This window comes from Monopterus albus, unplaced genomic scaffold, assembly GCF_001952655.1.
Source record: "Monopterus albus unplaced genomic scaffold, M_albus_1.0 scaffold4.1, whole genome shotgun sequence".
In the NCBI taxonomy this organism is placed as follows: domain Eukaryota; kingdom Metazoa; phylum Chordata; class Actinopteri; order Synbranchiformes; family Synbranchidae; genus Monopterus; species Monopterus albus.
In genome coordinates, this window is record NW_018127884.1 from 56,564 (window position 1) to 69,381 (window position 12,818).

A 12,818-nucleotide genomic window follows, 5' to 3' on the forward strand; every position below is an offset into this window, starting at 1 on the left:
GAAGGGGGAGGTTTGGTTAGATGTTATTCGTGGTTAAAATGAGATAAACTGCAATGTTTTGAAAGATGAATGCATGAAAAGAACAATAAAGAAGAAAAAATAATAAAGAGAAGGGGCGGGGGTCAGCGTAACGTAAATTAATCAGAAATCGTGTGACATTTATGATAGCGTATTTTTATGACAGTAAAGTTAATTCAGAAAAAATACATGCATTGTTTTCGAGAACAATACGACCTGAAAAATATCACACAATACCCCCGATCACATTTGTTTTACATTAGCTAAATTTTCGGCCATGTTTTATGGGCTTATATTTGCTAACATGTTGAATGAACACATATTATCAACAACACGTTATGAGTCATTTGCGCCCCCTCCTGCTACGTTTAGCTAGCTACGGAAGCTACAGAGAAGTAAACACGACTGCTTACCTTCGACTTAGTCGCTTAGACAATCGGTCACTTCGGTTAATTCAAGCGAAATATATAAACAAAGAGAGTGAGCAGATAATACTGTGTTACAATGGGCTAGCTCTTTATCCAGGCTGATGCTAAAGTAGCTAGCGGATAGTGGTTGATGGTGAGCAGTAACAACGATTAAGGCAGGAGCGCTGTGATTGGCAGATAAAGCCACGGCTGTGGAATTTGATTGGCTTAAAGATGCAGTCATTCGTGACGTTCCTAGCACGCAGCTATGCTTCTTGAGGCAGAAAGTTTAGTTTTCACTTCTCTGTTTAGTCATAATCTTAAAAAAAGAGACCACGCATCTTACTTATTAATGGAAGACGTCCTCAGGTCTATAACGTGATATTGTTGTATTGCTTATTGTAGAACCCTTTATTAATGGATTATTAACATTTAGCCTATATGTGATGGATTAACCTTTGCGTTAACTGCTGATAATAAGGCCATTAATTACAGCCTATAAAGCCTTTGTATTACATACATACAGTATTTGGTTTGCATACAGTATTTATGCAGCCTGCTTAGACTAAAACAAATATGACCAGTTTATTAAATATTGTTGTTATTGATGAAATGCTAAAATGTATATGGCCTAAAGATGTTAAAGTTGGCTCTGCCTTGACTACAATGGTGCTACACGTTAATGCATCAGTAATAACAATCCGATATTGTAAATAATAAACATGCAACACTCACGGGGTATTTTTTCTGGACTTTTACTTTGATACTTTGAGTACTCTTTGCTACATTTTGTACTTGTCTCCCGTGCGTTTGTATGAAAATGTGCTATGCTAAGAAGCTGGAACTTTTAGTGAAAGTGACTGTAGCACTGTCCTTTAAAACCGTGGATGAAACCTCGGAAAGGACCGAAATAGAGGTCACTTGGCGCCCCCTTTCGTTAAGTTATCAAACAACAAGGAAATGCTAGATTCTTTCTTAATACATTCTTCATGTACAGATAGACATTAAATAACTCCTCCGCGAATCTCTTGCGTAAAACCTGTACTCTATAAGGCATGACGTATCAGACACTTTGAGCGGAAGATCCGGCTGTGTGTGTGAATACAGGCTGTGAGCGTAACGTTAAACGGTGTCAAATCCAGTTGGATGCTAGCCGGCTAGCCAGCTGGAGCAGAGAGCTGCGGAGCGGCGAAGGAGCCAGATCAGATCCGTGCTGTAGAGCTGAAATGATGGATCGCTGCTTGGTAAGTTACTCCAGTTATTAAGTTAAATGTACCTGCTGTATTTATCATGAAGTCATATTTACAGACAATAACATAAACACGTGCTGTGCACAAATTTATATATAATTTGTTGTGCTGTGTGCGCAGTGAACAGTCAGGATGAGGAGCCGTAGTAATTCAGGAGTGAGGCTGGATGGCTATGCAAGGCTGGTACACGAGACTATCCTGTGTCATCAGGTGAGTCCAGACATACGGTACACAACACGATACAGGAGAGAAGTCAGCGCCGTCCACATAGCACATTTACACAGTGGTGGAACAAGATGTTCTCTTAACTAAAGGAGGCTAAGGTTGGATTAACAGCCAGGGAAACTGGGTACTGCTCAGGGGCCCAGATAGTCTAAGATCTACTACATAGCTATTATTTTGGTATACATATTTTATACAATAAAATATCTGTACGATCATTGATTGTTCAGTTTATTAAATGTCATCAATGTCAGGTCCATCTTTATTCCCCGAAGTCTAAGTATAGCCTACATATTTTTGTCTGATCCCCAACTGTCAAAAATCCAAAGATGTTGAGTTTAATACTCGGAAAGAATAATCACATTTAAGAAGCCTCATACAAATTAATTTCTCTTTCATTTTGGCTTTAAAAATGACTTAAACAATTAATCAGTTGTCAAAATTGTTTATGGTTAATTCTCTGACCAACCAGTCAACTATTTATTTCGACTTTAGCGTGCTTCTTGGTTTCTGCATACCTGGGGAAACAGTAAAACTGCACTGTATAATGCATGTCAAGTAATGGCCCAGCAACACATTTTTCACCTTTGGTTCTTCTGTTTGTTCACTATGGCAATAGCTAAATCTGCTAGCTAACTCTGGGCATAGTAGCCATACCAAAATGTAGAAATATTCAGCTATAAGCACACGTTTTTTGTTTATGAGAGAATGTTTTATATTGTTAAAAGGAAAAACAAGAACAAGGGATATCAAGTTTTGAATTATTTACAGAACCTACATATATATATTTCAAATATATAATCTGAATATGCAAAGTAACATACTCACTAAAGCTGTCAAATAAATGTAGTGGAGTAAAACGGGATATTTGCCTCCAAAACATAGTCAACTTGAAGTATAAAGCACCAAAAATGGAAATAGGTAATTTTCTTAATTGTATTTAAGGACACTACTTAGACTACTTTCCACCACTGGGTTTGCTTGCAAAGATGCTTTAAACTGTGTCTAATTTTTAGGAATTTGTAATGAAATCCTCCATTTTCTCTATCAGAAATGTGTTTGATATGCAGATGTTTAATAGCCTGTATCGATTGTCAGGCTCAAACAGATTGAGCCTCATAGACATAAACAAGGCATGGGGAATGTACAGCTCCTGGAATAGACTGAGGACCTGGAAACTATGCACTGTTATCCATCAGCACTTGAGTTCACACTGCTGCACAGTCAACAGCTGTCAATGTTTACATCTGTGATCGAGATGGTAAAGAGCCAACTTTTCTTATATAGCACCTATATACAAAGATGTAGGTTTGGTTTCCGGAAGGGGGTTTCCTTCATGTAGAACTGAAACCTTGATCGCGTTTAACATGCATCTGAATAAAAGCTGTCCGTTCCTGCCTTATCTTTCATTTGTGTTCCATTTGCTACTGTCAACTGTAAATCACAATACAAATTAAATGATTTGGAGTTGAAACTTCAGTCTTTCAACTGAAAATTAATTGCCAGCTATTTTCTCCAAAGAAAAAAGTTTCAGCTTTGCAGAAGTGAGGATTTGTCTTATGTATAGTAGATACTAATCGAAATATCCCTGGGTGTGGGACTATTGGTCTGATAAAACAAGCAGTTTAAATGTTCTCACTGTACTTACTGTAAATTAAACCCTTGTGTATGTGTGATTGTTTCAGAGCCCAGTGACAGGACTTCTGCCAGCCAGTACTCAGAAAAAGGATGCCTGGGTGAGGGACAATGTGTACAGTGTCCTGGCTGTGTGGGGGCTGGGCATGGCGTACCGCAAGAATGCAGACCGAGATGAAGATAAGGCCAAGGCTTATGAACTGGAGCAGGTGTGTTTGTGACAGAGGGACAGCGACAGAGAGAGTGTTAATGTGTGCACCTGTTTGCTCTAAATGGTGTTAAATACTTCAGAGAAGTACAAGGGAATATAAAGTATGAAAACAAAAACAAACAAACAAAAAAAAATACAATTCTTGATACATTTTTCCTTAATTAATTTGTTGAAGAATGAATAAATTACCAAATTGTCATGTAAAAAATAGAATAAACAAAGTAATCGACTTGAAATAAAAAAAATATTGGTTACAAATTCCCAAAGTTGGAAATTTGCATTTTATTCATATCTATCATATTTTATAAGATGGGATTATCATAATATAAGATGCAAAGTAAATCAAGTACAGCCACAGGACATTATCACTGTCTCCTCTCCAGCTCTCTGCATGGGGTGACAGAATTACAGTTACCTGGACTAAAAATAGAAAACAATTTGGATTATAATGATGTCTTCCTTTTGCAGTTCACTTATGAAGCTGTTGTTGTTTGTTGGCAGAGTGTGGTGAAACTGATGCAGGGGCTTCTGCAGTGCATGATGAGACAGGTAAGACACACCTGTGCTCACATTGTTTACTTGTTCCCCTGTGTTTGCACATAAAAACTGTTTATCTTGGAAGTAGAAAAATCCGATAAGATAGTGATGTGGCTCTGAGAAACCACAATTGTTATCTGGTTTATTTTGGTATTTAAACAGTTTTAAGTAAACGACATATTCTAGATTTCTGGCACAGCCTGCTGCTGTCAGGTATATTAAACTCAGCTGATGTAGGTAGTTAATCTGAAAACAAACAAATGATAACATAATGCAGATGTGTGATTTACATGTTGAAGTGAAAGTGATAGTGAATGCCTGGCTGCAGAAACACTGTATATTATTTGTTGCTCACACACTAGCCAGAGTTCCTGGGTTGTTGCATTTCATCTCTCTTCCCTCATTTTCTGTCTCTTTTCTGTGGTCTGCTACTGTAATAAAGGCTAAATTACCCACCAAAAAGGAAAACCTTTATGCATTTATATTTCATTCTAGTCATGTCAGATCCCTTTTTGGTTCCAACAAAAACCATTGAGTATTTGGTGTATATGTTCTCAGGTGGCCAAGGTGGAGAGGTTCAAACAAACCCAAAGTACAAAGGATTGCTTGCATGCGAAATACGATACTTCGACCTGTGCCACGGTGGTCGGGGACGATCAGTGGGGCCATCTGCAGGTTGATGCCACCTCAATTTACCTGCTGATGCTGGCACAGATGACTGCCTCAGGTATTATAGTGATACAGAATGGTGTTTGCATTTTATGCCTTTTATGTGCTTGTGTCCTCAGAGTAGGCTAACTTATTTGGGAATGTGTTGTTATCCATTTCCCATCACTCATTAAATTATTAAAGATTTTTATACATGTTGTTCACAGACATAATATCAAAAAAGACACTGCTTGATCAGCTTTTCTTCTGAAAGCACTGCAGGTCTTCCAGAGGAACATCTAAAGTACCTTATCATTGTTCCTTTGAACAGAGCACACGTCAGTTATGCACCAAACAGCACTGAACTTGAGTATGTCATGTTATCATGCAGGTCTTCGTATCATCTCAAACCTGGATGAGGTAGCCTTTATTCAAAACTTGGTCTTCTATATAGAGGCTGCGTACAAGGTGGCGGTGAGTAACATTTTCAGCGATCTAGGCAGTTTCTAGAAAGCAAGAGGTAGAGGCTGATACACAGCAGAGTTGATGGGCAAATCCCAACATTTGTTTACAAATCTCAGACAGATTGACTTCATACTATATGATAAAGGTGTATAAAGCTATTTATGGCTGATAAATTGCCTTGACTGATGTCACTAGAGGCAGTGTATAAGTTTGAAAATGAAATAAAACTTGTAGTGTAGAAAAAGAAAGTGATTTTACCAGATTACCACTTGTAGCCCACTTGTCATCTCTGCTTGAGATTAGTTGCTCAAAGTTCCATTAGCCTCAGTATAACATGCCTGACACATGATGAGGATTTTTTCCTCCTTTAGGATTATGGGATGTGGGAGCGAGGTGACAAGACCAACCTGGGTATCCCCGAGCTCAATGGCAGCTCTATAGGAATGGCTAAGGTAGAGGGGCCATCAATTTCATTTATTAATGTCAACATTTATGATACACCATTAAACACCAAAAGAAGAAATTGCTCTGTAAAGTATGTATTTGTGCATAGATATATGTGTTGATTTGTGTATGTGTGTATGGTGGGGTGGCATTTCAGGCTGCTCTGGAGGCTATAGATGAGCTGGATCTTTTTGGTGCCCATGGAGGGCCCAAGTCAGTCATCCATGTTTTGCCTGATGAAGTGGAGCATTGTCAGGTACCAGTGTCTTTGCTTCCAGCCACCACAATATCATCTCTACTCGCCTTTCTTCTGCCCATATGTGTGTGTTTTCCCTCAGTCCATCCTGTGCTCCATGCTGCCAAGAGCTTCAACTTCAAAGGAGATTGATGCTGGTCTGTTGTCTGTCATTTCCTTCCCTGCTTTTGCTGTTGAGAATGCTGACCTGGTGGCCATCACTAAGTCAGAAATCATAAGCAAACTGCAGGTACAGTCTAAGTTTGAGAAACACAAATCACTTGTTGTGGATGACTGCACAGAAACACTATATTACACTTGTTTACCATATAGTCTTTCAGCATACTAACACTTTCACTCTTCGGCGATGTTTCAGGGTCGCTACGGCTGCTGCCGCTTCATCAGAGACGGATATCTCTGTCCTAAAGAGGTAAGATATTCTGCATTTTGAAAATCTAAAGGCTGGTGTTTATAATGTATTTAATTGCTGTACTATAGAAAACACGCAGAAGGAATTACTAAGTGAGAAAGAACAGGTGTTACTTTACAGATAAACACATACACCCAGGTGAACACTCACAACTAAAGTACAAAATGAGAGTGCACTTTTTGAATCATTGTCATAGGTGATTTTGTAGGAGTTTTCAGAGGATTGTGTTTTGTATATTTGTTCCTGTGTGATACGTCACCAGGATCCATCTCGTCTGCACTATGATCCTGTGGAGCTCAAGCTCTTTGAGAATATTGAATGTGAATGGCCTGTGTTCTGGACTTATCTCATCCTGGATGGTATCTTTACTGGAGACCAAGTGCAGGTAATTAAACCAAGCACACTCACTTTCTTCTTTGTTCACACAGTCATAGAGTCACTGAGAGCCACTTGTACGGCAGATGTAATAATGAATGAATGACCGTGTTTTGCACAGGTGGAGGAATACCGTGAGGCACTGGACGGCATTTTGATCAGAGGGAGGAACGGCATCAAACTCGTGCCTGAACTTTATTCTGTACCACGTGACAAGGTATCTCATTACCATAAGAAAAATATAGCAGATAGCCGTTTTAGCCGTATTCTAATGGCACAGCCTTACAAACCCAACAAACCAAAGCAAATTAACTTCAAGAAATATATGAGTAATATGAGTATCTTTTAAAATGTTTGTTTATACTAAATACACAGTTTTTTCATAAAACATGTTGAAGATAATGTATTGTATATATTTATTCTATTTTTCTTTTTATTATTAAATTAATGAGCAGAGCAGGTTATATCTATACACTGAAGCTGTGGAGTCCTTTAATACTGTACCTCCTGAAGATGAAATGGCAAAAATGTGCAAAATCTATCTGATTCTTCTACAGCACAGTGCCAGATTAACCCATTATTATATGCTTATATACTGTAAGTCTAAAATTAATTTGTACAGCTGCCTGGCTCCTGTATGACAGTGATATCTGCTGTTTTATCCATGCCAGCAGTATGCTAGCATCATTATTAGGTCAGAATCTTTGTTTATGACTAAATACTTGCAAGACTAATCCACTTCCATCAGCCATAGCTGTAGGCCTACTTTATATTTAGTGCTGGAATTAGCATATGGTAGCATGCTAACATGCTAAGCTAAAATGAACATGGTACAGCATACAAGCATTGTCACTGTGAACATATTAACATACTAACTACAGCATTTAGCTCAAAACACCACTGTGATTGAGTATAACCTCACAGAGCCTCTATGGTCGATTTGTTTTTCATTATCTACATTCATGCATTCATGTGCTTTAGGTTTGTCTCAGGATTATTTTGTACATGTTATAATTTTATTGTAAATCAATGTTTATGATAGGGTTTATCTGTCAGCAAAGTGCCAATGATAATCATATCAGAGAGCATCAGACTAAAAATGTTTGTTTCATCTCAATCACTGGACCTTTATATCAGGCTTCCACATAAGAAACATATGTTTCGTCTTACAGGTAGAGGAGGAGTACAGGAATCCTCACACTGTGGACAGAGTGGCCATGGGCCAGCTGCCGCACATGTGGGGGCAGTCACTCTACATCTTGGGCTGTCTTCTAGCTGAGGTAGTTGCCCTCTTATGTTAGCTTGCAACACACAGCCTCTATCTGTTATGGCTGTAACTATCACTGTAATAGGCAATGTCACAAATCATTGTGGATAATGTGCATTTTGTTTTGTAAATTAGAAAAAAAGGCACTGCTACAAGATGCCCTTAGTAGAAAATGGAGCCATACAGGACACATCTCTGTTGATAACATAAAAGAACAGTGCCAGTGCCATTGCTTTTTTCTGTAATAATTTGTCCTCACCATGGCTGTCTCTTTTTAATTCTGTTCTAAGGGGTTTTTAGCACCAGGAGAGATAGATCCACTCAACAGGAGATTCTCTACAAATGTCAAGCCAGATATTGTGGTACAAGGTTGGTGTTTGATCAGTAATTTGAGGGAAATGTCAGAAGTTGGATAAAGTGAGAATTTGGTACAAGAAGCAAGGAACAAGTAGAAATCAACACTCCTCCTTCCAACAAATGTTTTGAGCCTTGTGATTGTGTCACACAGTGAAGTAATCTCCATCACATCACTAGAACATAATTGACAAATTTGTTGCATGGACAAAAATTGAGAGGGAAGGTTGCTTTTAATAGATCCTTACCAAAAATCTCAAATCTGGCTTGAGTATTGCAACAATGGCCTTGATCAGTTTCCTGTAGCTAAAATAACAAGGATTATTACAAATCTTTTGATGCTGCTACTGTTGTCTATATACAGATTTTTTGTGTGTGTGTGTCAGTTTGTGTTCTTGCAGAATCAGAGGAGATCAAGGAGTTGTTAAATGATCATGGATTCATGGTCCAGACAATGTCAGAGGTTCTGCCTATCAGGGTCATGCCCGCTCGCATCCTGAGCCACGTTTATGTTAGACTGGGTAAACCTGAAATAAGTACTCATTTCCTTTGTGTAGAGGTGTGTGTGTATGCCTTGTATTACTCACATAGTTGGGACTGAAACTTGTTTACACATTCACATTGAGGGGACTTGGCCTTCCTCATGGGGACATGTGTGTCATTGAATTTTAGAGTGACCGCTTGGTTTAAGAAGTAATTACATTACTCCACAAAAGTAATGCAAGTCACCGCGAAGAATGAAAACAAACGTGTGCATGTGTGTAATAAGAGTTAACGTCTTGTGTCGTTGCCACAGGTAACTGCAAGAAACTGAATTTAAGTGGGAGGCCCTATAGACACATTGGAGTTCTTGGAACATCCAAATTCTACGAGATCAGAAATCATTTGTATACATTCACCCCTCAGGTAAAACTTTCTTGAAATGTTGCGATGTTCATAATCACAGTGACAGAGCTAGGTAGAAGGTGGTAGTAATGCCTGTTTCTCTGTTTCTACTTTCTTGAAATGTTGCGATGTTCATAATCACAGTGACAGAGCTAGGTAGAAGGTGGTAGTAATGCCTGTTTCTGTATTTCTACTTTTCTCTAGTTTGTGGATCAGTACCATTTCTACCTGGCACTGGATAACCAGATGATTGTGGAGATGTTACGAACAGAGCTGGCCTATCTCTCCTCTTGCTGGAGGATGATAGGACGACCCACACTCACTTTCCCCATTACCCGCAGCATGCTGGGTAATGAGGCTCTTTACCCAAAGGAAATCAGTCTTACCACTTCTCACTTCCCAGTTTCCAGTTTTTAATTACAGTAGTCTGCAGAAATCTCATCTAAAACATAATTGTGGATAACCTAGACATGATAAAACTGTAATAATGAGTAACTGGGCCAAAAAGAGGTCATTAATGACAAAGTTACATTAATGCACACCCTGTAATTCTGTCTACGTTGCATTTAATATGTGGTTTCTGTGTATGTAGCTGTGATTTTGAATATACCTCATGGCATTTATATATTACTTTGTCCAGTTGAAGATGGAGATGCAATTGATCCATGTATCCTAGCAACCCTCAGGAAACTACAGGATGGCTATTTTGCTGGAGCGAGGTCCGTTTCCATCTATAACATAGGATTTCATACTGTTACTGTGAATAGAACATCTGTTTTGTTTCTCCCAGGGCATTCCAATATCTGTAATATAACAGTACTGTGTGTTTCTTCTCTTGCATGTGTGAATGTTAGGGTGCAGATGTCAGATCTCTCCAGTTTCCAGACCACTTCATTCCACACTCACCTCAGCTTTCTGGATGAAGAGAATGATGACAACTTCTTTGAGGATGAGGATGAGGAGGCTATTGAGGAAAATGGAGAGGAATGCAATAAATTTGAGCCCTCAGGTAGTTAATGATAAGCAAAGCATGTGTGTACTTTTTAATCATTTTGGATTAATTCAGTTCAAATGTAAGTGTTTGAGTGTTTGAATGTAATTACAGAGGGCTCAGAAGACATGTTTGACCAGTACCTCACCCAGCTCCTCCATAGCACTACCACCACATGTCATCTTCCTCCCATCCAGAGGGGGCAGCACCATGTCTTCAGTGCTGAACACTCTACAAGAGACATCCTGTCACTTATGGCTCAGGTTAAGGGCCTGAATATGCCAAGTAAGCTTTTTTGAATGTAATTAATCAGTTTAGGTACAAGGTGAAGAGGTGAGTATTGCTGTAAAATTGTTGATGCTAGTGTGAATAGAAAACCTGAGATTTGGTGCTAATATGAAAAGAATATAGATGTTTTCCTGGCAAAAGATCTCCAGTGCTAAAAGTTGTCAAAACACAAGCAGCTGTTAACCTAAAATGGTCATTACCTATCAGTAAAAATTATTGAGGTTCAATATTAGTTGCTCTAATTAAGTTCAAAGTTTTGCAGCTTTATTATTATTATTTTGATCACATAGAGATGCATGGTCAAAGTCATATTAGAAAAGTACTAAAGAACTTCTGTCTAGATCCTCTTTTACATTCACCACTCATACAATAATACATTCATAGCATATTACCTTATCAATACATAAAGAAATGTAATATTTTAAATGTTTGGTGGCTAGAACAGCAGTCAAAATGTTTGCTAGTGCTAGTGACTGTTTAGTAACAGAGCCTGAATTAGCCTGAGTAGATGAAGGGTTGTGTTGGGTGTGTGGGTGCAGGCAAAGAGGGGGCTGGTTCTGGGACACTGGAACACACTGTTGAGCCTTCCCGGTGTTGTGGGCCCAGCTCAATGAAACACAGTGTCAGTGGTTGGACAGACCCGGATCTCAGAGATGAATGTGATTACAAGCCAGTTGGGCCAGTCACTGCTTAACCTTAGCTAATACAATTGAGATTCTGTTTGTCAAGCCACATATCTGCTCTTTCCTGGGGTGAGGATAGTGTTCATAGGTACTCTTTGGGGCCAAATAATGGGTAAACATCATTTAACTCATATACTGAACTTCCATATGAATGCTCTCCCATTCTTTACACATTTAACTGTGTATTATTGACAGCTAGAGGTACATGTCACTTTTCCCCAAAATGCTAAAATCCATGCAATTTCAAGTTTGATTCATAGCTAAAAGACAAAATGAGTAAAAATATGTTTTAAAGGTGCTGTCAGAAGACATAAAGTGAATGCATCTGAAAAAAATATAAATCTCAAAATTAGTTGTGCTGTTTGCAATACTTTGTTTTGTTTGGTGTGTTTGTTGCAGGGTCTTCCATGTATCTGCCTGTGGCTCCTGTCATGAGCAGACACCGCAGAACTCTGAACCTTCTTGATGTGAATCATCCTCAGCATGGCCCACAAGCAAAGCAGCACAAGGTAGGCACAGCAGATCCTCCCACAAACAGCTTTGTTTGTCTTGTGACTTCATTGCTGCTCTGAAGTGTATTTGTCTTACAATGACATCCCTCACAAGCCCCACAGTGCTGATGACCTGCACCTGCCTCGAGACTCACGTCACGGCGCGGTTAAAGCAGCTGAAAGAGTGCCCCACTCTGCAGGACCAGGCTGACATCCTCTACATTCTCTACATAATGAAGTGTGGACACAGACAACTATGAACACATGCAGTTTTTTTTGTAGCTCTGGCATGCTATTAAATCAACAATTCAGTTTTGGTGATTAAACCTTTGAAACTGCTTGTTCTATGTTTTTGTCCTCATGATTTTTTTTCTCAGAGGAGCTGATTGGCTGGTGGAGTTGTCAGGTCCTGGGAAGGGAGGAGTCAGCGTGCGATCACTGTTGGAGGAGCTATATGTTCAAGCTGGAGTCTCCAAAGAGTGGGGACTCATCAGATACATTTCTGGAATGCTACGCAAGAGAGTGGAGGTCCTCGCTGAAGTCAGTGACAAGTCATAGTCATTTGTTATCCCATGAAGGTGGTTTAGCAGCATGTTCTTTGTCAGCAACATACTGCACAGTTGATAGATAACTCTAGATAACCCTGGATACTAGACATGCCAAAAGTTATATAAAAGTAGAGTTACAGCAGAAAATAACAGAATAAAGAATAAAAGGCTCTACCACCATCTAGTGGCTAGTAGAAATGCTGCATCAGAATACTTGCTAATCAGCCAGAGTATGAGGGAATATTGCTGAATACCTGTTGAATAACGTCTGTCTGTGTGTTTGACCTAGGGGGGAGGGGAGGAGAATCAGTGTTTATTGCATTTACTTCAGTAACTTTATTCCACCTGTACTTGTCTGTTCCTCAGGCCTGCACAGATCTTATTTCCCATCACAAGCAACTGACTGTAGGGCTACCTCCTGAACCCAGGGAAAG

The 12,818-nt window shown here is 39.2% G+C and overlaps 2 protein-coding genes across 2 annotated transcripts in view; one reads left to right on the plus strand and one right to left on the minus strand.

Moving 5' to 3' along the window:
* Positions 1-1,482, minus strand: part of LOC109963556 (AP-1 complex subunit sigma-2-like) — a 5,867-nt gene extending 4,385 nt beyond the window's left edge. The window contains exon 1 of the mRNA XM_020606178.1: positions 1,421-1,482. Within this exon, the coding sequence (XP_020461834.1) occupies positions 1,421-1,482 (62 nt within the window). The remainder of the gene's footprint in view (positions 1-1,420) is intronic.
* LOC109963742 (phosphorylase b kinase regulatory subunit alpha, liver isoform-like) overlaps positions 1,198-12,818 on the plus strand; it is a 17,411-nt gene continuing 5,790 nt past the window's right edge. Inside the window, 25 exon segments of the mRNA XM_020606498.1 lie at positions 1,198-1,669; positions 1,796-1,885; positions 3,583-3,741; positions 4,245-4,292; positions 4,839-5,007; positions 5,320-5,402; positions 5,765-5,845; positions 5,995-6,093; positions 6,176-6,322; positions 6,449-6,502; positions 6,765-6,887; positions 6,999-7,094; positions 8,050-8,157; positions 8,435-8,513; positions 8,885-9,019; positions 9,295-9,404; positions 9,588-9,732; positions 10,024-10,102; positions 10,238-10,392; positions 10,489-10,659; positions 11,745-11,854; positions 11,952-11,992; positions 11,994-12,074; positions 12,214-12,376; positions 12,751-12,815. Coding sequence (XP_020462154.1) covers positions 1,808-1,885; positions 3,583-3,741; positions 4,245-4,292; positions 4,839-5,007; positions 5,320-5,402; positions 5,765-5,845; positions 5,995-6,093; positions 6,176-6,322; positions 6,449-6,502; positions 6,765-6,887; positions 6,999-7,094; positions 8,050-8,157; positions 8,435-8,513; positions 8,885-9,019; positions 9,295-9,404; positions 9,588-9,732; positions 10,024-10,102; positions 10,238-10,392; positions 10,489-10,659; positions 11,745-11,854; positions 11,952-11,992; positions 11,994-12,074; positions 12,214-12,376; positions 12,751-12,815 — 2,579 coding nt within the window. The 5' untranslated portion in view covers positions 1,198-1,669; positions 1,796-1,807.